The sequence below is a fragment of the Nyctereutes procyonoides genome, unplaced genomic scaffold, assembly GCF_905146905.1.
Source record: "Nyctereutes procyonoides isolate TBG_1078 unplaced genomic scaffold, NYPRO_anot_genome, whole genome shotgun sequence".
Classification (NCBI taxonomy): domain Eukaryota; kingdom Metazoa; phylum Chordata; class Mammalia; order Carnivora; family Canidae; genus Nyctereutes; species Nyctereutes procyonoides.
This window is the reverse complement of record NW_026575146.1, coordinates 13,647,946-13,668,279: the sequence shown is the minus strand read 5'-3', so window position 1 is coordinate 13,668,279 and position 20,334 is coordinate 13,647,946. Positions and strand designations below refer to the sequence as shown.

Sequence of the window (20,334 nt, the reverse complement as noted above, 5' to 3'; positions counted from 1 at the left end):
TGGGGGACATAAAGATCCTTGAAAAGGAATTAACACTGATGACAATGACGGTAAGGGAAGGACAAGGGTGTGCAGAAGGAAGGGGAAGAGAAGAAATGAGATGGGGGAGTCAGCAGCGCCTGCAGCCTCCTACTCTAACTGTGGTCTCCGGGGGGGGAACACTGCTGCCAGCCTTCCCTGCCACTTCCTTCTCCCACTGTCTGGGCCTTTGTCTCCCTCCCGAATGAGTCCCATGTCCTCTTGCTATCAGGCCCTGGGGTCTCTGCCCTAGGGGTGCCAAGAGAAGCTGAGAGACAAATGCCAAAATGAAAATGAAAAACAGAATGTACTGGAAGGATAAGGGCTGAGCTAGTACAGAACTAGAGGTCAGCTGGTGGGTCATAGCCCTTCCACTAACTCATGGCTCCTGGGCTACAAGAGGACCCTGCGCCCTTCACATCTCCTCCATACAGGTTCCCTGCCACCAGCACATTCAATTTTCTGCGTGATGTGCTCATACACAGGTCATAAAAAAAGTGAGAGGCAGATCTCTGTCTTTTTAATTTCAGACCAGGCATAAATACCCTTTTGCTTAATTCTTGAACTGTTTCCCTTCTACAGATTCCTTTTGCCTCTGTACTTCTATTAAAGCCAGGGAGTCAAACAGGTAGTGAGGGAAAAGATAAAACCATTAAGTCAGAGGTCATAAACCAGCAGGTGATAAGTCATATTCGATCTGTATACACATTTTTTTGGCCCAAGGTTTTAAAACAAATGTGTGTCAGCTAAGACTCTGGAGTGGGAAGATGACATAAAAACGGAGATTTCTAGTCTCCAGTACTGTGGAGACCAGGAAGATTAATGGGGGTCTTCCACAATGGCATCAACCTGCTGGCAGCAGAAGGGTGATCCCTTCTGTCTCCCGCAGCCACTGGGCCGCCTGTTCTGCCTCACGCACCTGGCCCCTGTAAGCGTTTGTGACTCTACGATGGATGATAGAAGCTGTGACTAGAGATTATAATTAACAACTACCCACATCTGAGTCCAGAAATCTAGGTTTGCTATTAGTGAATAAGAGTACCTGAGAACGCACCTTTGATTAAATTCTACTTTTAAGTCGGACGCCTTCCCTAGTCACTCTAAGGGTGGGCTGATCACCAGCAGAGCCCCCTTCCTCACCTGGTCCTTGGTAGGCCTGGGGGTGACCAAAGGCGGTGTCCCAGTTATTGGAGGTGTTTCTTTGGGCTGCGGCCCCCTCTGGCTTGGCTCCCCACCCATCAGTGCTGTCCCAGTTTCCAGATGTGGAAGCATTCCAGGCTGACCAGGGGTCATTGCCGCTACTGACCTATTGTTAGGGTTAAAAAAAAGGAGAAAGATTATTTGTGACTTCTTAAAAGCATTACTCAATTCAGTAAGAATCATGTAACAATCAAATACAATAGGGCTGCTGGAAAAACGAACATAAGTTCAAAACAATTTTAAATTCAAATAATAAATTGTACATTTAAATAGATAAGGAAAGCACAAAAAGCAGCAAAAACCTGATTTGTTGTTGTTGTTGTTGTTGTTGTTAACCTTTGGTAATATTTGCTGAGGAACCCGACAACCAGTAACAAAGGAACAATTACACGTGGCTGTTCTACTCCCTCTTTCTCCTTCCATCACCCCCAGCAACTACTTTTCTGAATCTATATCCATTCCTGCAGATGTTTTTATCCTCCACTGGGTATGTACACATTCATAAATAACTTTTATTTTCTTAAAACTGACCTACACAACATTACTTGGGACTTATCTCTTTTCAAGCTGTCTTGTTTTCAGTTAGACCATGTTTTTGAGATTATACATGCTGATGAGGGTCTGCTGGATTCACTTTAACTGTTTTGGAGTAAATCCATTGTATTTTTGACTAGGTTTTTATTTTTATACGAAAAGTAATACCTTCCCAGTTTAAAAAAAAAAAACTCGAGCAAAACAAAAGGATATGCACTTCAAAAAAATATGTCTACCACTTAGGCTGCCATTCTCTCCACACAACAACCTCTAAGGAATTCCCTATATATACTTAATCAAACATCCCACCCACAGAGATCCTTTTTGCTTTTAAACATCTAAGTGGACGCAAATTATACTTTGCACTGGGCACTGGTGTTTGTTTTTTTCATGTAATGGTCTGACACATTCTCCGTGGTCCATCAGCACATACAGGTCATGTGGCTCTTCCCTGTGGCCCCATGTCATCTGCTGTGTTTAACTTCCACAGTCTAACAAGCATATGCTGATGCTCATGTATTGTGCTTTCAGCATTTTGCTACCATAAATAATGCCACAATGCACCTCCTCATACACCATCCCCCATGTGTCCAATACATTTATGTGAAATTCCCAGAAGAGAAATTGGTGGGGTAATGAGAATGTGCTTCTTCAGTGGATAGATTTTGTCAAATTGCTTTCCAAAGAGATTGTATAGTTGCATCTCTGATTTGTCTGGAATTTCCTTCAGTGGAAGAAATAATAATATGGAAATCTGACTTAATTTTTTCTTGTAGTCAGTCTGTTGGCTTAACATCATTTAATGAAAAAAAAATATCCATCTTTTCCCCCCACTGAGTTGAAATGTCACCTTAATCATATACTGGACTTGGGCCTACTTCTGGACTCTTTCTTGTATCCTAGGAATCCGTTCGTACAAATACCAGGTGACCTGGGAGCCCACTACACAGAATACCATTAGCACTTTAGCATAAATCTTTTATTGGTTTATTTTCACACAAGAAATTTAGTGTCAGCTTATTATTTTAAAAGTAAATCTAAATTTTTGCACCAGAATGTCAAATTTTGAAAAATGTGTCAATTTTCTCTTGTATCACTTAAACTTACAGATAAATTCAGGGGAAACAAAATAGTGCCTCAAAAAAAATAATTTCAATATTGAATCCATTTGTCTAAGATCCTGGAATAGCAAATTTACCCTTTATTTGAGTCTCCTTTCTCACATTAAAAAAATTTGATGTTAAAAAAAAAAGTAGAGAAAGAGAGGGGGATTTGCAAGAAAGTTACCCACGCTAATAAGCCTCATGTTCTAGAATGCTATCATGGTGGGACTTTTTAAAATTCTTCACTGACAGATGGGGGGACAACTGCTTGCAGCACACCAGGAGCATAAAAAACAGAGTGTATGTTTTACATGTGGAAGTATGATTCCATTCAATCACTTATATCTTCCAAGACAAAAAGTGAAGTTTCTAGTGATTTTGTTCTAAGTCCAATATGAACAGCAGGTGGACATTTCATCCATATGCCTGTGAATTTCCTGAATCTACAGCTGACATGGTGATACTCACAAGCCCCTCTGGCGGATACTGTCAATGACGGCAGTCATGCTAAGGGCCTGACAATCACATTTCATTTAAGAGAATCCCTTCCTCCCGTGGGTTTTGTTAAGGGAGGAACTTATACTCAGCTATACACACACACACACACACACACACACACACACAATCTGTGCCCTCCAAACTCTAAACTATGATGTTTTATTTTCAGAATAAGTACTTCCATAAGTACAGAAATTCTGGACAGTAAGAGGACAATAAATACAGACATTCATTTGTCCAGTATGTCCATGAAGTCCTGAGTAGGCCTCACCATGAAATGATAGGCACAGTCAGAGGCAAGGCTTCTGGTCAGGCTGCCAGGCTGAAATTCTGGTTCTACGTCTTGCCAGCCGGGACACCTCAGGCTAGAATTCGCCACCAGGCAGCCTGCCTCAGATTCAGAAAAGCCAATTGGAGTTATAGGATGTAAACTGAAAAGGAACAAAGGGTTATAAAGTACAAGAGGAAGACTGAAGCTCAGCACTGCCTGATGTTAAGGCTATCATGTCAGCAAAGAAAGATTTTCATCAACATCAAGGAAACCATCAGATGTGAACTATTCAGAGCAAGTATTCTTAAAAGGAAAAAAAGTTCTTTTGAAAACTACTGTGTTTAAATGAAAACATTAATTTGAAAAGATATAGGTACCCCTGTGTTTCCTGTGGCTTTTTTTTTTTTTTACCATAGCCAAGATATGGAAGCAGCCACGTGTCCATCCATAGATGAATAAAGACACACACACACAGAGGAGTATTAGCCTTCAAAAAGGATGATTTTTTTTTCCATCTGAAGAACACGGATGACGCTGGAGGGTATTATGCTAAGTGTTAAGTGAAACAGTCAGAGAAACACAAGTATCTTATGATTTCATACATGTACAGAATTAAAGAAAAAGAAAAACAACGAACAAAGAGAAAGAAAGACAACCGAGAAAAGACTCTTAAGTACAAAGAACAAACTAGTGGTTGCCAGACAGGAGGTGGGCAGGGGATTGGTGATCTATGAAGGGGATCAAGAGGATACCTATCAAGATGAACAGTAAGAAATGTACAGAATTGTGGTATCATTAGATCTGAAACTAAAATAACACTTTCTGCTAATTATACTTAAATTTAAAAATAAGTCAATGAAATTTACAAAAAAATTAATTATGGTAAAAATAAACGAACTACTTTGTTTATAAATTGCTTGTAGTAATAAGTATATTATTTGGTCACCTATATGATCTCAGCCCCTGCCTAGGTTATGAAATACTTAGAGGCAAATCTAGTAACTATGTGCTGCTTTCTCTGTTGTTTTTCCTGGGACATTCCCTCTATCTTGCTTCAAGGTGACTCCTGCTGATGCATCTTTCTTTCTTTCTTTCTTTTTTTTTTTTAAGATTTTATTTATTTATGAGAGAGAGAAAGAGAGAGAGGGAGAGAAAGAGAAAGAGAGAGAAAGAGAGAGAGAGAGAGAGAGAGAGAGAGAGAGAGAGAGGCAGAGACACAGGCAGAGGGAGAAGCAGGCTTCCTGCAAGGAGCCCGATGTGGAACTCAATCCTGGATCCTGGGATCATGCCCTAAACTGAAGGCAGACGCTCAACCGCTGAGGCACCCAGGCGTGTCCACTGGACATGTCTCCACTTTGATCACAGACTTCTCACTGTTGCTCAGATGGTCTTCACTGACTTCCAGGGCCCCACCTCTAAGATCAATTACTAGTAGCGTCTAGTATCAGTTACTAGTAGCTCATACTGCCTGCGTCATTCTTTCTCCAAACAACCTTCCCATGAGTTGGCCTCTGACTTCTCAGTTTTCAATCCCCAATAACCCCTCTGGGGCGCCTGGCACAAACATTTTCTGGGTGCCAGATCCTTCTAAGTCCAACCCCTTCTCTAACATCCTGGCTACAATGACCTGGTTTAATGACCCTGTGGCCTCCACCTTCTTTGCCCTCAACCCAATAACCCTCATGTCCCCCCAACTGCAGGCATTTGGCCAAACAATTGGTTCTTCTCCTGAGCTAAGGCTTCAAACCCAGAGTGGCCTCTTCTCTCCTTTCTTCAGGCTTTCCTTTCTCTCGTCTCCTGCCAGGTCCTCATCCTCTTCCTTGTCCATCTTTCATGGTACCAAACATACCCTGACTTTTTTTTTTTTTAATGTTGTTCTTGATCATTTGTAGGAAATACTTACTATTCTCTGTCAACCATGTGATTAAGAACCTGGTGGAATAAATTCTGAACTCCTCAGTCCACGAGTCAAGACTGAACTTATCTCTCCATCATACTCCCATTCTCATTCCTCACCACTGATCCTCACTACACTTCAATCTTCACACTCTCAAACTTTCCTGTATCTTTGCCTTTGCTCACGCTATACTCTATCTGCATGCAAAGTCTTCTTCCTCAGTTTCTCAAATGTTGTCAAAGTCCTGCCCTACTCCGGGCCTGGCCTCAGAGCCTGCTGGCCTCACATTCTCCCAAAGTCAATCTCCTACTGGAGTTACTTTGTATCAGACACTAGTAACTTATGTCTTATTTTAAAAACACTTCCCCCAAAAGATTCTCAAAACACTTTACATAAAGTGGCAAGGACTCACTTTTTTTCTTTTTTTTTTTTTTACTTCAAGTGGTTAATATGATATTCTTCTTCTTTTTTTAAGGCTTTTGTGACTGGCTTTGTTGTTACTGTTTTAAGTAGACTCCACATCCAGTGAGGAGCCCAATGTGAGGCTTGAACTCATGACCCTGAGATCAAGATCCAACCTGAGATCAAGAGTCGGATACTTAACTGACTGAGCCACCCACGCACCCTGGATTTTTTTTTTAATGATGTTCTTAATGATTTGTAGGAAATATGTATTATTCTTGACACATTTTTTTCACAAAGAAGGAAATCAGATTTTCCTTATGTTCAGTAACTTGTGGCTTTTCTAGAAAAATAACCTGCTGTGGTTGATCACAAATGAATCATTTTCAACACGTGACACTACCATTCTCTTAAAATGGCAATGACTTCCAAGTTATAAAGGCCTTATCAGCATAGTGTAGAAAAGCTGGAAGAATCAGACAGACATAGATGGATGGAGGATGGACAGATGTGTGACAAAGCAAGAACAGTAAAATGTTAATGGTAAAATCTAGAAGGCGAGTACATGATTATTCACTAGGAAATTCATTGAACTTCTCTATGCTTCAAATTTTAACAAAATGTTGGAAAACCCAACAATCTGTTCATACACTCATTCTGTCTTCTGAACTCCATTACAGTATATGCAGGCGACACAGAGAAGCACTGTGTCCATCAGGGTCACCAGCATTTCCTGTTGCCTATGAACATGGGGCCTGGCATGTAGACAATTCTTAGTAAATTGTTTGTTGATTAACACACTCCCAAAGCATGTTTGTTTGAATCTCTATCATGAATGTATATTAATCTGCCTTGCACCGAACTGGCTGATATGTCTGATGCTCTCCCAGCCCCCATGCCAACTAAATTAAATGCTCCTTATGGCCAAGAGCAACACTTTCTGCTGACCTAGCATTCTAAATTTAAGAGCTATCCTATCCTAACCTCATACGGCAAATAGAGAAATTCATTTATACTGGCCTTATGTCACAGGACATTTAAATTATCCACTAAAAGGATTTATAACATAAGGTAGCTGTAGAGCCAGAAGGGCCACAGAATGGAGCCAGAGTGGCCATGCAGGGGTGGGCAGTGATGGGCATTCATGAGATGATCACCAGAGGAAAGCTGTGCATCTTCCAAACATATAATATGGGGTAAGAAGGGGCCAGGATAAGAATACCGGTCCACTGGGTGAATTTTCAATCCCCTAATGAAACTGTAGGATTTGACTTGCTATTTCATGTGGGCACAGTGGTTAAGAGGTTAGGCTCTTAGAGCTGTCTAGGTTTGAATCCTGGCTTTATCACATACTAGCTACATGACCTTGGGCAACTTACTTCACCTTTCTTTCTTTTTATAAGTTTCCACACTTATAGAATAGATATAATAATGTAACTTCCTCATAGGAGCTTTATAAGGATTAAATGATATAATGCATATAAAGCACTTAAAACAAAACATGGCCTGACCCATAGTTTGCATTCAGTAGAGTGGTGGTTCATTACATGGTGGTTCATCATTACATGGTGGTTCACCTAGAATATAAGGGAAAGAATGAACACTAGCAGTTCTTTGAGTAAATCCCCATGTAAATAGCTCACCTATTAGTTTACACTTTAGGGGAAAAGATCAGAAGTTATTATTTCCCATGGTTTCAACGCTAGATCACGTTAATAAAGAAACTTAATCAAAGAGGTGATAACAGCCACTTGAGATATTTTCTATTTTGGCCAATGATCTGTTTCCTTCAGAAACATGAAAGAAAGAGGAAGAAGACAAATGGCTCACCATAAAGTTCAACAGCAACTCTTAATTCTTGGGGCACTCGGCGGCACAAACATTTTCCGGGTGCTAGATGCTAGATCCTTCAAAGCCCAACCCCTTCTGGCTACAATGAAGGTTTAATGAGCCTGTGGCCTCCACCAACTTTGCCTTCAAACCCAAAATCCTTGTGCCCCCACCAACCACAGGCATTTTGCCAAACAACCCATTCTGCTCCTGAGCTGAGGCTTCAAACCCAGAGCAAACCTCTTCTCTCCCTTTCTTCAGGCTTTCCTTCCTCTCTCGTCCTGCCAGGTCTTCATTCTTTTCCTCACCCGCCCTTATGGTACTGAACAGCTCCTGACTGTCAACCAGATGAGTAAGAGCCCATCATTAGCTCTTGCGGCCCATGGAATCATCCTCAATCAAGTCTCAGCGACAAGTTCTGCTAGGAGCAAATCCCGGCTGCTCTTCTAAATCCTACCTATTCTACCTGTAGGTCTCCATGCCCCAAGAAGGCCTTCAGGGAGATATTTCACCTGAAACAGTCACCTCACTTGTGGAAAAGGTTACTCTGAGGGGTTTCAAACATTTATTTCCTCTTGCATTCAAGTTTGAATTTTACCTTATTTATGGTGGGAGAAGGAGAAGGTGAAGAAGGTGGTGACTGGCTGAGACTTTCAATACAACCAATCTGAGCCAAAATATCCACCTTAAAACAAAAAGGGTGCTCAGTAAGTGGAAGAAAAAAAAAAAAAAGAGAGCATACCATAGCTTTTAACTAGAAACAGCAAATTCATGGCAGGGCTAGGTTCACCAGAACATTCTAGCATGCTGTTCATTCAGAAACACTGCATGCAAAAGCAAAGCCCCAGCTGTATAGGAGTGGCTTATCGTCAATGCACATTCTAGAGCCTGCTGTGGTCACATCACTGTATCACAGAAGCACTAAAAATAATCATAAGCAGCACAGGAGGGACAGAACAAATTTCATGCAAGTCATATAGTCAGTGAAAGAGACTCCAGAGGAAACACAAAGCCAAGCTTTTGAAAATGTTAAGATGTTGAACCAGTTTTTCAATAGCACCTGGTTGACACAAAGGAACCACGGTGTCACAGTGAAACCTAGCAAGCCCAGGTGAGGGCACAGGATAGCCAGCCAGGCCACGCACACAGAAGCAAAGGTCTCTGGTGTGTGCTCCTGAGCTTCTCACTGGCTCAGTATGCAGCATCGTTGTGAGAACAGGTAACGGATACATTCCCATGAAGATAATCAGTGGCCAAAATGGCATTGCTGTCAAGGACAGCTATGGGCAGCCCCGGTGGCTCAGCGGTTTAGCGCCACCTTCAGCCCAGGGCGTGATCTTGGAGACCCGGGATTGAGTCCCACGTTGGGCTCCCTCCATGGAGCCTGCTTCTCCCTCTGCCTGTGTCTCTGCCCCTCTCTCTCTCTGTGTGTCTCTCATGAATAAATAATAAAATATATATATATAAAAAGGGCGGCTATGGAGCCAAGTTTCCAGGCTTCAAGTCTCAGTCCACAACTACCCAGTAGGGAAGTCATTACTAGAAAGTTCACATGGTGTTTTGAGAATGCACTTTTCAGATACAACTCTCTCATTAAGTAAGCTGGTGGTATTATTTCCACTTCATACATGTAAATAAACTTGACTTTGGAAAATTAATATACAAAGCAGACCATCAAGATGATTCAGTTTTCCACTTACACTAAAACTATTTTAAAAAGACAACAACAGTAGACAAAACATATGAAACCGTTTCCCAGTCATTGGACACCAGGCAACAAAGGACCTGCTCCTGCCTAGAGAGACTCTCCAGGTCATGGATCAGGGATGAGGAACCCGTACAAAGACCAGTGGTTCCTGTAGATGAAGGAGACAGAAAGGGGAGCCCAGGGCAGAGTGCCAAAGGGGAGAGAGCTGCACAGAGAGCCCTCTGCAGATGTGCAGAGGGGCCCACAAGTCTTGGGCTCATCCTAGTCAGCGTACCACACGAAAGGATTAAGTATCTCTCTTGCACAGTGTGATTCTTACCAGCCAGAAGAGAAAACCTCCTGAGTCACAGGGCATCAGGTACAGTACAAAAAAGGGCTTTGCCTCAGTAGAGAGGCAAAAATACCCCCAAATGTTGCTCTGGTCCCACTTGAAAAAGCTTAAAAATAATGTGAGAGGATTAAACTATTTCTACATAACTTAACTGTGTGCCAGAACAAGACCCCCAAATATTTATGGGAATACAAAAATACCCAACATATAACAAGGTAAAAATCACCAGGTCTGCCCTCCAATAAAAAAATCACCAGGCACAAAAAGCAGCAGAAAAATATGAGCCATAACGAGAAAAATCAATCAAAACTGACCCAGTAATGACACAGATTAACAGAATCAGCAATAATATTTAAGAGCAAAAAAGCTTCCAGATATTGAGAGAGAGGAAACACTTTGAATGGGCTTCCAAGGGGTGATAATTTCAAGCATAAAAAAGAAAAACCCACATTGGAGGGAACACACTGGATCAATGGAAACCTGTAGGTTCACAACAGTAACAAAAAAACAAAGACAGGAAAACTCATTTGTTGCCACCTGAGGCAGCTGTTAGAGCAACTTCTTACCTGGGAAACTGATAGCTTAAGGGAAAGAATCAGACATCTATATCTAATTCCAGTAGAAACTGTTTTCCAAGGTAGTAAGTGCTCCAACTAGTAAAGGAAAAGTGCTATTGTACAGAAGGAAGTCACCTCAGCTAATGTGGAAGAAATAGCCTTACTGATTCAGGCAATGATTATCAGCTGGTGGTAAACCGTTAGGTGAATGGTTAATACGCCGAATTAACACCAGGCAGATTACCTTCTGATCATGAGCAAAGAGAACTAGACAGTGGAAGCACAAGACTGTCATAAACCGGACCTGTGACCTGAGGTCATTCTGATCAGTACCAGTGGGCTGACCAGACATGTCTTCTGATGTCAACCCTATGGTATATTCTTGCCCCAAATGTTCACTCTGAATTCTCTGAGCCTTTAGGTGCAACTCCCAGCTTACAGGAAGCACAGAGAATAGAGGAACAACGTGGATGATACCAAAGGGACAATTTGACAAATCCATGAGATGGGAATCCTACAGGGAAACTGGCTATGTCAGAGTAAAAAAGAAAGCAGACACGTGAAGGACCATGATGGATGTAACCAGACATAACAGTTGGTCCTATGCTAAACTCCAGTTCATAAAAAGGCTGTGGAGGACATTCTGGGGTCTGCTGGAAAATTAAAATTGGTCTGGATATTATGTAAGATGAAAATTTAGTGAAAAGGATCGTCAATATTTAAAAGGTTATAAATGGTATGTATCTATCATCTGTGCCTCGTACTGATATACACGTGGATAACCACGTTCAAGTGGGAAAAATAAGGTATATGCCAAGTGTAAACAGTAGTGCATGTTTGGGATGTGATGTTTTTCTTTCTGCTAGCCTGACGTTTCTAATATTCTATAGTGTGTATGTACTGCTTCTATAATAATAAAGGGTTCTTAAAAATTATTTTTAAAGAAAATAAAAACACTAGTCCACAAAAATGACAGGTTCTGGTTTTGTTTTTGTTGCTTCTTATATGACATCCTTAGGGGACCTGGACCAGTAAGAAGCAAACTCCTACTTCTGACAATAGGGCAAGGGCTTATTTGGATAACAGTGGTGAAAACTACTCATTCACTGGTCTCCCAGTAAGCAGACAAGACATGGTCTGAGAAGGACAACTTTCACTGCACACATCAGAACAGCAGCCACGCATGAGCTACTGGGACAAGATGTGGAGAAGGGTAATAAGTCCACTACTGTTTCTCTGTGTGTCCTCCTAATCTAGGCCGGACATTGAGGGTGATTGAGGTCTGAGAATGAAAAAGATAACACATATTTCATTAAGGTTGTTTTCTGCTTGGCTTTCTACCAAACCAGCAAACAAAAGTCCAAATGATATCTGGTGGCTCAAAGAAACCAATGAGTGGTCACGGCTCCAGCTGCCCACCTGGTTTCCTTAGAGGAGATGCTCAAATCAATACAGGTCATGAAGACCACTTGGTCTGATACGTGTGCCAGGTAAGAGGAGTGCTGAATTTTGGGCTCACAACTATACTGTTACCTTGGAGGAGAGGCCGTGGAAGCATTTGAGGGTTCCCCTTGTGACCACATAAGGGAGTCTTGCTGTGCCTCTGGCATATGTTCATACATTCCGTTTGTTGTCAGCAGGCTAATCCTGCTGTGGCCTCTCATTCCACTACATCCTCATACATGGTCTCCTGCTTGGAAGCAAAGATGGAAGGAAGGAATTTTGTAACTAGAAACTTCTAGGGCAAGATTTTGTCCTGGGATATGCAATAGGAATGAAAATAAAGTTGCTTGCTCTGAGGCTGAGGCTATTTTTGTTTTTTTTTTTTCTTCTTTTGTTTTGACAACTCATCTGAATGACTGAGGTACCAAAGTTTTTATTTGATATTTCTCCTGCATCAGACATGTAATGACAGTGTGCCAACTGTATTAGGGAGTAGGAACAGAAGGCAAATACTGTGATGCCCAAGAATAGTTCAACAGTTTCTGACAAAGATTGAATGCTTTCTCCCAAAAGGGCCTACAGAGGGTATAAAATTCTCTTACGTAAAGAGCCTAACCATTTCTGCTCAGAATGTAGAAGAATTTGTAAAATTTTCAGTTTTGTTCCTTATAGATCTTTGGCTCATAGGACATTATCTAATTATAATTTATCAAATTCAGATGAACCTCTACTAATTTCACAAAACCACTGGTCAGAATAGAAAACCTGTACATATTTTTAAAAATAAGGTTAGATCACCAGAACCAACTAAACTCTTTGTACTGACTGGAAATTACCCAAAAAGTTTAAACGGTTTAACAAACCTTTGTTAATTCAAATTCTGAACCCACAGATGTCAACTCCAGGTATTTATTTTTTAAATACAAAAAATTAAAACTTATTTTATTAATTTGTCTCAAGAAATGGGAAATATTTGTATTAGTTTGGAGAGTTTACTTATTCTGTTAGCACAAAGTCTTAAAATAGGTAGCTTTATGTTCCAAACAGGATGATGCTACAAGTAGCTTCCAGATGGATCTAATTAAGGTCCATGAGAGATGGGCTGACGGACACTTCTAATGATGGGTTGTGTTATAAACAATGCTGGCTGGCCCTTCATCAAAGCAATGTTAAGGTAAAAAACAAAACAAAACAAACCCTTTGCTTTTGTCATTTGTTTCCTGTTAGATGGAAACAAACAACAATCACAAACCACTCTCAACAATGAATGTCACGGCATGTACTTTTGGAAAGGTTCCCTAAATGCATAAAGCTGTCTTATACAAAGCAAGGATCTATAATTTAAAAAAAAAAAAAAAAAAGCATGGAAAGTTAGTATCACTGGCCTGATGCAGTTCTGGAGAAAAATGTCAGCAGATCCTTTAAACAGACATCTACGTCTACAACCTTCCTTACAAAGTCCTATAACCCATTAAAAGGGATTCATGTGGGGGTGGGGAGGCAGAGAGAACCTTTCCAATAGGATTATGTAAGGAGGAAATCTCAATAAGCAATTATGAGAAGTCTATGGCATTACAGATCTTATTTGAGATAATGAAATAATAAGCAAACTTAATACCCGTGTGGAGCATTCTTCTGCTGATTTATTTTTAAGTGAGTTACAAAATGGCCTTAAGATGGCCTAAAAATGGACTTTTTGAGAAATGAGAAAGCAAAACGTAGTTCTAACATAAAATTACTATTGCTTTCCTTATCCTTAACCAATTAAAAATCCTTCACAACAAATATCATTACATTGAAAAATCTCTGAAAAAAAAATGTCATTTCCCTAAATACCCACTTAACTTTGAGCATTTATTTAATATCTAAATGGTTAAAAAATAATTAACAATCCCAGAGGATTTCCTGTAAAGGAATGAACTATTTCTGATTGGGTAAACCAGCAGGTGGTAGAATGATGTGTCACGGTGGCTCCTAGTCCTACAGCCAATGTTAAGAACAGCACAACCTCCCTTGACAAGAATTTAGGTTGAAATCAGACAATCTCATAACATTTTCCACTGTAAAATACCTTTTGCTATATTTATGAAAGAACAACAACAAATCATTCCAACATGTGTAGAACACTCTATTATGGTGCAAGGTTTCCTATAGGTTATGGGAATAGAAAAAATAAGACAAAATCTCTGCTTTTCACCAAGCTTGCAAGTTTACAAATAAATAATGTGTGATATGAGTCACAAATAGCACTAAGGGAATTGAGAGATGGAAAGGGGAGAAGGAAAGATGATGGCCTTCGTAAGAGGCATGATATTTGAGCTGAATCTTGGGGGCTGGGCAGACCTGAAAGACAGAACGAGTCATTCTACCATTCTGGGAGGAGACAGCAAAAGACAAAGAGAAGGGCGCTAGCACAGGGCATATCTGGAGAAGAGCCAGTCTGGCTGGAGCCTGATACTTAGGGGAGGATGGAGCCATACTGGGGAGTCAGACAAATACAACTGAGGCTGGAAAAGTATCTACCTGCAACTCAAGTGCGGATGAGTTCATTACACAAGGTCCCTACTGTGCACTGTCTAGTATCTGGCTGATTACTGACAGGATAGTGACCACTTGCTCATAGATGTCTCTCTCTCTCAACATGTAGAAGATTGGGCACTTGGTTCAGGAGGCAATGGGGGAGCCCTGAGAGCTTCTCAAGCAAAGAACTGACATACTTAGTGTCTTATTTTAGAGGCAGTGATACAAGACACTAAAATGAACAATTAGGGATGCCTGGGTGGCTCAGTCGGTTAAACATTCGCCTTCGACTCCAGTCATGATCTCAGGGTCCTGGGATCGATCCCCAGGTAGGGCTCCCTGCTCAGCGGGGAGCCTGCTTTTCCCTCTCCCTCTGTCCTGGCTTGTGCTCATGCTTTCTCTCGCTCACTCGCTCACTCTTTCTCAAATAAGTATTTAAAAAATAAAAAAATAAAATGAACAATTATTAAGTCCCCTCTGAGTACCAAGTATTGCTCTACACACTTTAGAACTATTTCTCCACTTACTCATTCCTACCATTCTACAAGATTTCCCAGATGAGGCCCCGGAGGCACAGGAGCCAGGGCACTGACCCCAGTCTCACAAAAGTGAGAGTCCTGGGATGAAAAGTGAGTTTTCCTGCCCTTTCCTCCTGGAAAGATGCAGGCCGCTCCCGTCCATAGCCATCTCGGTGAGGGTCTCAGGATGGAATGAAAGGAGGGCAGTTAAGAACATGTCTGAGGAGAGATGAAGATGTGGAAGAGTGAGGAGGAGAAGCCAGTTCCTTGGGGAGATGATGAGTGATGGGCTCAGGCTATGTCAACAGTCCAGAAGGGAGCGGCAGAGATGGCCAGCAAGGAGCACACTGAAGAGAACATTCAAGACTGGAGAGACATCTCCATGGCGGCAGAGGACAGAGAGAGGCTGGAAGAACAGGATAAGGCAGCCACAACATCCCCTGGAGCAGGGGAGAGGGGAGATGATGAGGAGGAGGATTTATGAACTGTCCACCCATGTGCTGACCGCACTTCCAACCAGGGGTCCTCACCCCAAATTCCAGAGGCCAAGGCTCACAGCTCAGTGGAGCTGGTGTGTCACACGCAGAGCTGATTGCCGGGCGCAGGTGCCACCTGTGACAGATGGCAGTGTCCTGCCCTGGGAATCAGCATGAGGGGGGCAGGTGCAAAGAGCCAGGGACCCAGAGGACAGAGACTCCAGAGCCCTGGGATGTGGTGCCACAGACAAACAAGCAAGCCATCTCTCGTAGGTAGGGAGATCTATGTTGCCAGCATCTAATGAGGATAGAAAAACAAATCTCTTGAGTCAAAAACCTTCAGGTGAAACATCTAGGTTCACAGAACCTTTGATTAATGTGTAATCCACAGAGGCTGCCATCCAAGAGGTTTATAAAGATCCACAGTGAGAAAAAAAAAATCCACAGTGAGGAGCTTTCCAGAATTGAGGCAATGTTGTTAATTTAAACACTGATAACTGGGTAAAAATCCAGACTAGGGCAACTATCCACACACATCTTTGAATGATGGCTGGTGGCAGTGGCACCAGTATGAGACACTCCTGAAGCTATAAAATACCAGATAAATAATAATGAAACTAATGTTCATCAACCACTAAAATCTATTCTTCTTTTCTAAAGACATTACAATAGTGTCTCATGCAACTTTGAATCTGTGTAAGACTAAGAAAACAGTGAGAACTGGATTCATTTCTGGGTTATCCTTCAATAAATGCTCTACAATCTACATCTGTGGTGTGTGGGTATCTAAGCACAGGAAAGCTAGTATCAACCATATTGTGTGCCTTCAAAAGCAATCAGACGTCCACGTCTATACATCTGCATTTACACTCATGCTTCTGCAAGGAGCACTGCTTCCTGTGTGGCTGCCCTGGGGTTCACCTGGCCAGGCCCCTCCTGCCGGACATGTGGGTCCCAGCCTCCTGCTGTTGGAACCGTGTATGGTGAAGCTCCTGCCATGTGGCTGTGTTCCAAGAGGAGCTCCGCAAGTAAACTGCTAGGTCAGTGTATGAGTTTTAAATATTAATACATGCTATCAAACTGCCTTCCAAGTGCTTCATCAATTTATCCTTCCACCAGCTTCGCAGCAGAATGCTTATCTGAACATGCCTTTCCTCACACTTGGTATTAAAACATTTAAATTCTCTGACCATTTAGTAGTAGGCTCTAAAAATAAGTATTTTCCTATGTTTATTAGCTATTTGCCCTTCTTTTCCAATAAAAAAATCTGTTCCCACCCTTTGCCCATTTTTTCTCCTGAGCTATTCACCCTTTTCTACAGATTTGCAAGAGTTCTTCATGTATTCGCCTAACCACGCAATATCTGTGGCGTGTGGGAAATAGTTTTCCTAGTTCAATATTACTTCTTTACTTAAACGTATCAATCCTTTCCTTAATGGCTGTTAGACTCTGTATTGTCTTCCATATTCTAAGATTAGGGAAAAAAAAAAGTTGTCCATATTCTCTCCAAGTACCTGAAAAAAACTCCAGCTTTATTATTTTCCAACTTAAGCTGTATCAACACATTTAAAGAATAACATGTTATATTCCCTCGACATTACATTTCTAGTCTTCTACCATAGCCAAGCGACTGGACCATGTTCTACAGATTAAGGGCTCCCCCACGTACTAGTAAAGGGAAAAAGGTCACAACAGATCACTGTAATAAATGCACCCTGATCTCTCGACTCCAGTAACTACACTTAACCTCTGTGGCTGCTAAATAGGAAGCCAGAACCGGAAGGTACCTCAATCAACCCAAAATTAGGAGTTCTAAGAAAAACAAGAGGAGGTGCTATTTTACATATTAAGTTATAAATGTATGAACTAATTACTCTGAAATGTACCATAGATTAAAAATACAAAGTCAAGGGAGGCTCAGATAAATTGAAGAATAAGCTCAAAATGAGTTATCCAAGGAGATCTGCAGATGGAAGTAACTTTTAGAGAGAGTTTTTTTAAAAAGATAGGATTTAGAGAAAAGATACCACAGTCGGAAAGTTGGATAACCCATAGCTGAATGTGAGGCTTCACCCTGCCAATGTGGGAAGAAAGCCAAATTTAAAATAATTGGTGCCGAGGAGAGCAAATGCATACTAGCACTGAGTGGTGTGCAGAGTGGAATGGGGGGTGCGCCCTGCATGGACCAGGGAGAGGGCAGAGCCAGCTCCCTCTGACATACCTGCCTTCCAAATAAAATTGCTCTCAGGGAGAGAGCACACTGCCAGGGTAATTAGAAAATCCCTAAAAGAGGCATATCCCTGGAAAAAACAAGTATTTTTTGTTGACATTCAGAAAATGAGCAAATGAGTAAACCTAACAGCAAAATTTTTAAAAGCTACCAATTAATAATGTTAGCCTGGTTTCTTATTCATGACATTTTTCATGATGTTTATATATCAGCATTTTGGCCTATTTAAATTATTCTCCTATCCCAGATAACTGAAAGCATAGATGACTATTATAACTTGTTTTTACTTGAGAAGGGGGTGCCTGGGTGGTGCCACTGAGCATCTAACTCTTGATTTTGGCTCAGGTCATGATCTCAGGGTTGTGGGATCAAGCCCTGTGTCCAGCTCCAAGCTGGGCCTGGAGCCTGCTTAGGATTCTCTCTCCCCTCTCTCTACCCCTCCCCGCCTACTTTCTCTCAAAAAAAAATTCTTTTATTTGATTTAAATTAAATCCAAATGCTCAGTTAATTATGGCCATGCTTTCTATATTTTGTTACTTCTAGTTTCAGTTCACTTTTTCTTTGCTTTCAAAGGATTTGGTTAGATTTACTGTTAGAATGGATTAGTAAAATCCACCTTCAAAAAGTTGGTTTTATTTTCTTCTAAATAACCTGGAAGAAAAAAATTTCGACTTATGCTACTCAGTTCCTACTGCTACATTTAAATACCAAGGAAGCTACTTCATAACAAGACTTAGGCCTGATCCTGCATTTTGGTCAGAGTGCTTCCATTTATCCTGAGACAGTGGCTGAAGTAGGTCTCTGAATTAAAATCAGATGAATATTCTCCATCTTTTGCTTCCTTCATTTACTCTACAATCATCTGGCATCATTCCCTTTTATTAAAATGTTGTCTTTTACTCAATGCAAACACATTCACTGATGTTTTTGTTTAACTCCGTGAACTCAGCTGGGTTGGCTTTGCCCCCAGAGGACATCTGACAATATCTGCAGATAACTTTGGTTGTTACACCTGAGGGCAACTAGATGTTACTGGCATGTAGTGAGCAGAGGCCAGGAGTGCCACTAAACTGCGTAACACAAAGCTCAGGCCCCGGCCATCAACAGTGCTCATGCTGAGAATTCCTAGTAAAACTTCAAGTAAGGCTTGACTACCATTTCTTCACATTTTATCTTGAATAATCTTTAACTGACCAATGTTCTCAAGTAATCTAGAGTAACAAAATATTGGAAAATGTTCAACTACGGTGACTACCTTGCCTCTGAATTTTAAATATTTGGGCCAAACTAATTTGTAATTCAGGATGTCCACCAAAAGCTATTTAAAAATGTATAAAATTGGGTGCCTGGGTGGCTCACATCTGATAAAGTGTGTGACTTCAGCACAGATCGTGATCTCGGGAGTCTTGGGATCAGGCCCCTGAGTCAGGGCTCCCTGCTTAGTGGTCAGTTTGCTTCTCTCTCTCCCTCTGCTCCTCCTCTCACTCCTACTTGCTCTCTCTCAAATAAATAAGTAAAATCTTTACCAAATAAATAAAAATGAATAAAATCTGCAGTTAACATATGGCAACAGCACTTCAATAAATTCTCTTGGAAGGTTAAGATATAGGCATTCTGTAAGCAAATAATTACTAAGTGATATGACTATCAGGCTTCACATAATTTAAAACCTTCTACATAAAGAATATCAAGAAATCTGAAGTCCATTTGTTTCTAAAGATGTAGGAAACAGTAACATTTTGATCTCCATCTTTTGACTTTTGTTGCCACTCACCCACAGTAATCATTTAACGATAACTGAACTAGGCAGAGTCACCTAAGGCAGTTAAACTCATTAAAATTACTTTGGAATTTCAGTGTATTTTTCTCAAATCACCCCATGGTTGTAAGTTTCCTAGAGGTAATACAATAGTGCTGAGTGCTGGATTTGCACCCACTTCCACTTGCACTGCATCTGCAAGATGAGGGGGCTCCCTCCCTGAGAGTGTAGGAAATGTGCTAAGGTCAGAGAAATCCTTTTTGGTTTCAGCTGGAGCTCTGACACTCACTGCCTCAGCACGGGACCCTGCTTTTTTTTCTCCGGGACCCTGCTTTTCTGGACCCTGCTTTTCTTTCTCCGCTAGGGAGAATGTTTGCATCTTAAAGGGTCTGTGTTTTTAGAAGCAATTCTCAATGAACACTTTAAAGACAGTCTTTAGCCAGCCTCAGAGGCAAGTTCTTTGTTAATGCCCAACAGAAAGCCACACAGACATCTAATAGGTACTTTGTTTATGCTTTCAGGGAATGGCAACTACTAGAAGCTACGCATCAGGAGCTTTCACAAATGGGCTGCTCTGCTCTAAGTACAGCCAGTCATTTCCAGCCAGATGATGGAAGACATACCTGGTTGTTACTGTTGGCAGCTGACGAATTGGCTTGAGCTGTACTTGCTGAGAGAGAATCAAGGAAGGCTTGGTCAGCCACTGAATTTCCACAAGAAAATGGGTCTTTTCCATCATTGGGCAAAATCTGAATATCAGAAAGAACCACAGTTATTTTCATAGATTAGGGGTATTTCAGAGTTATAGTCTCTAAAGGCAAGCCAAAATTGTCAGCTATTATGAAGGGGTTATATTCTTAAAAGGTAAGTGAGCTCTTGAACACCTATATTAATGGTTCCTTTTCAGAACTACGCAGAGTTCTAAAAATGCAATTAATGCCAGCACGAACTTAAATCCTCAGATTTTTCTCCATCTTGCCCATTTTTAGGATCCTGGCTGCACTGTGCACAGAGGTAAAACACAACATAAACCTAAGAC

General features: G+C 41.2%; 1 protein-coding gene across 4 annotated transcripts in view; it reads right to left on the bottom strand.

Annotated features, from left to right (window-relative positions):
• Window positions 1–20,334, bottom strand: part of SNX9 (sorting nexin 9) — a 112,624-nt gene that overhangs the window by 38,458 nt on the left and 53,832 nt on the right. For all 4 annotated transcript variants that reach the window (XM_055309589.1, XM_055309590.1, XM_055309588.1 and 1 more), the window contains exons 4-5: window positions 19,919–20,044; window positions 1,159–1,324 (exon numbers count right to left, since the gene is read on the bottom strand). In XM_055309589.1, the coding sequence (XP_055165564.1) occupies window positions 1,159–1,324; window positions 19,919–20,044 (292 nt within the window). The remainder of the gene's footprint in view (window positions 1–1,158; window positions 1,325–19,918; window positions 20,045–20,334) is intronic.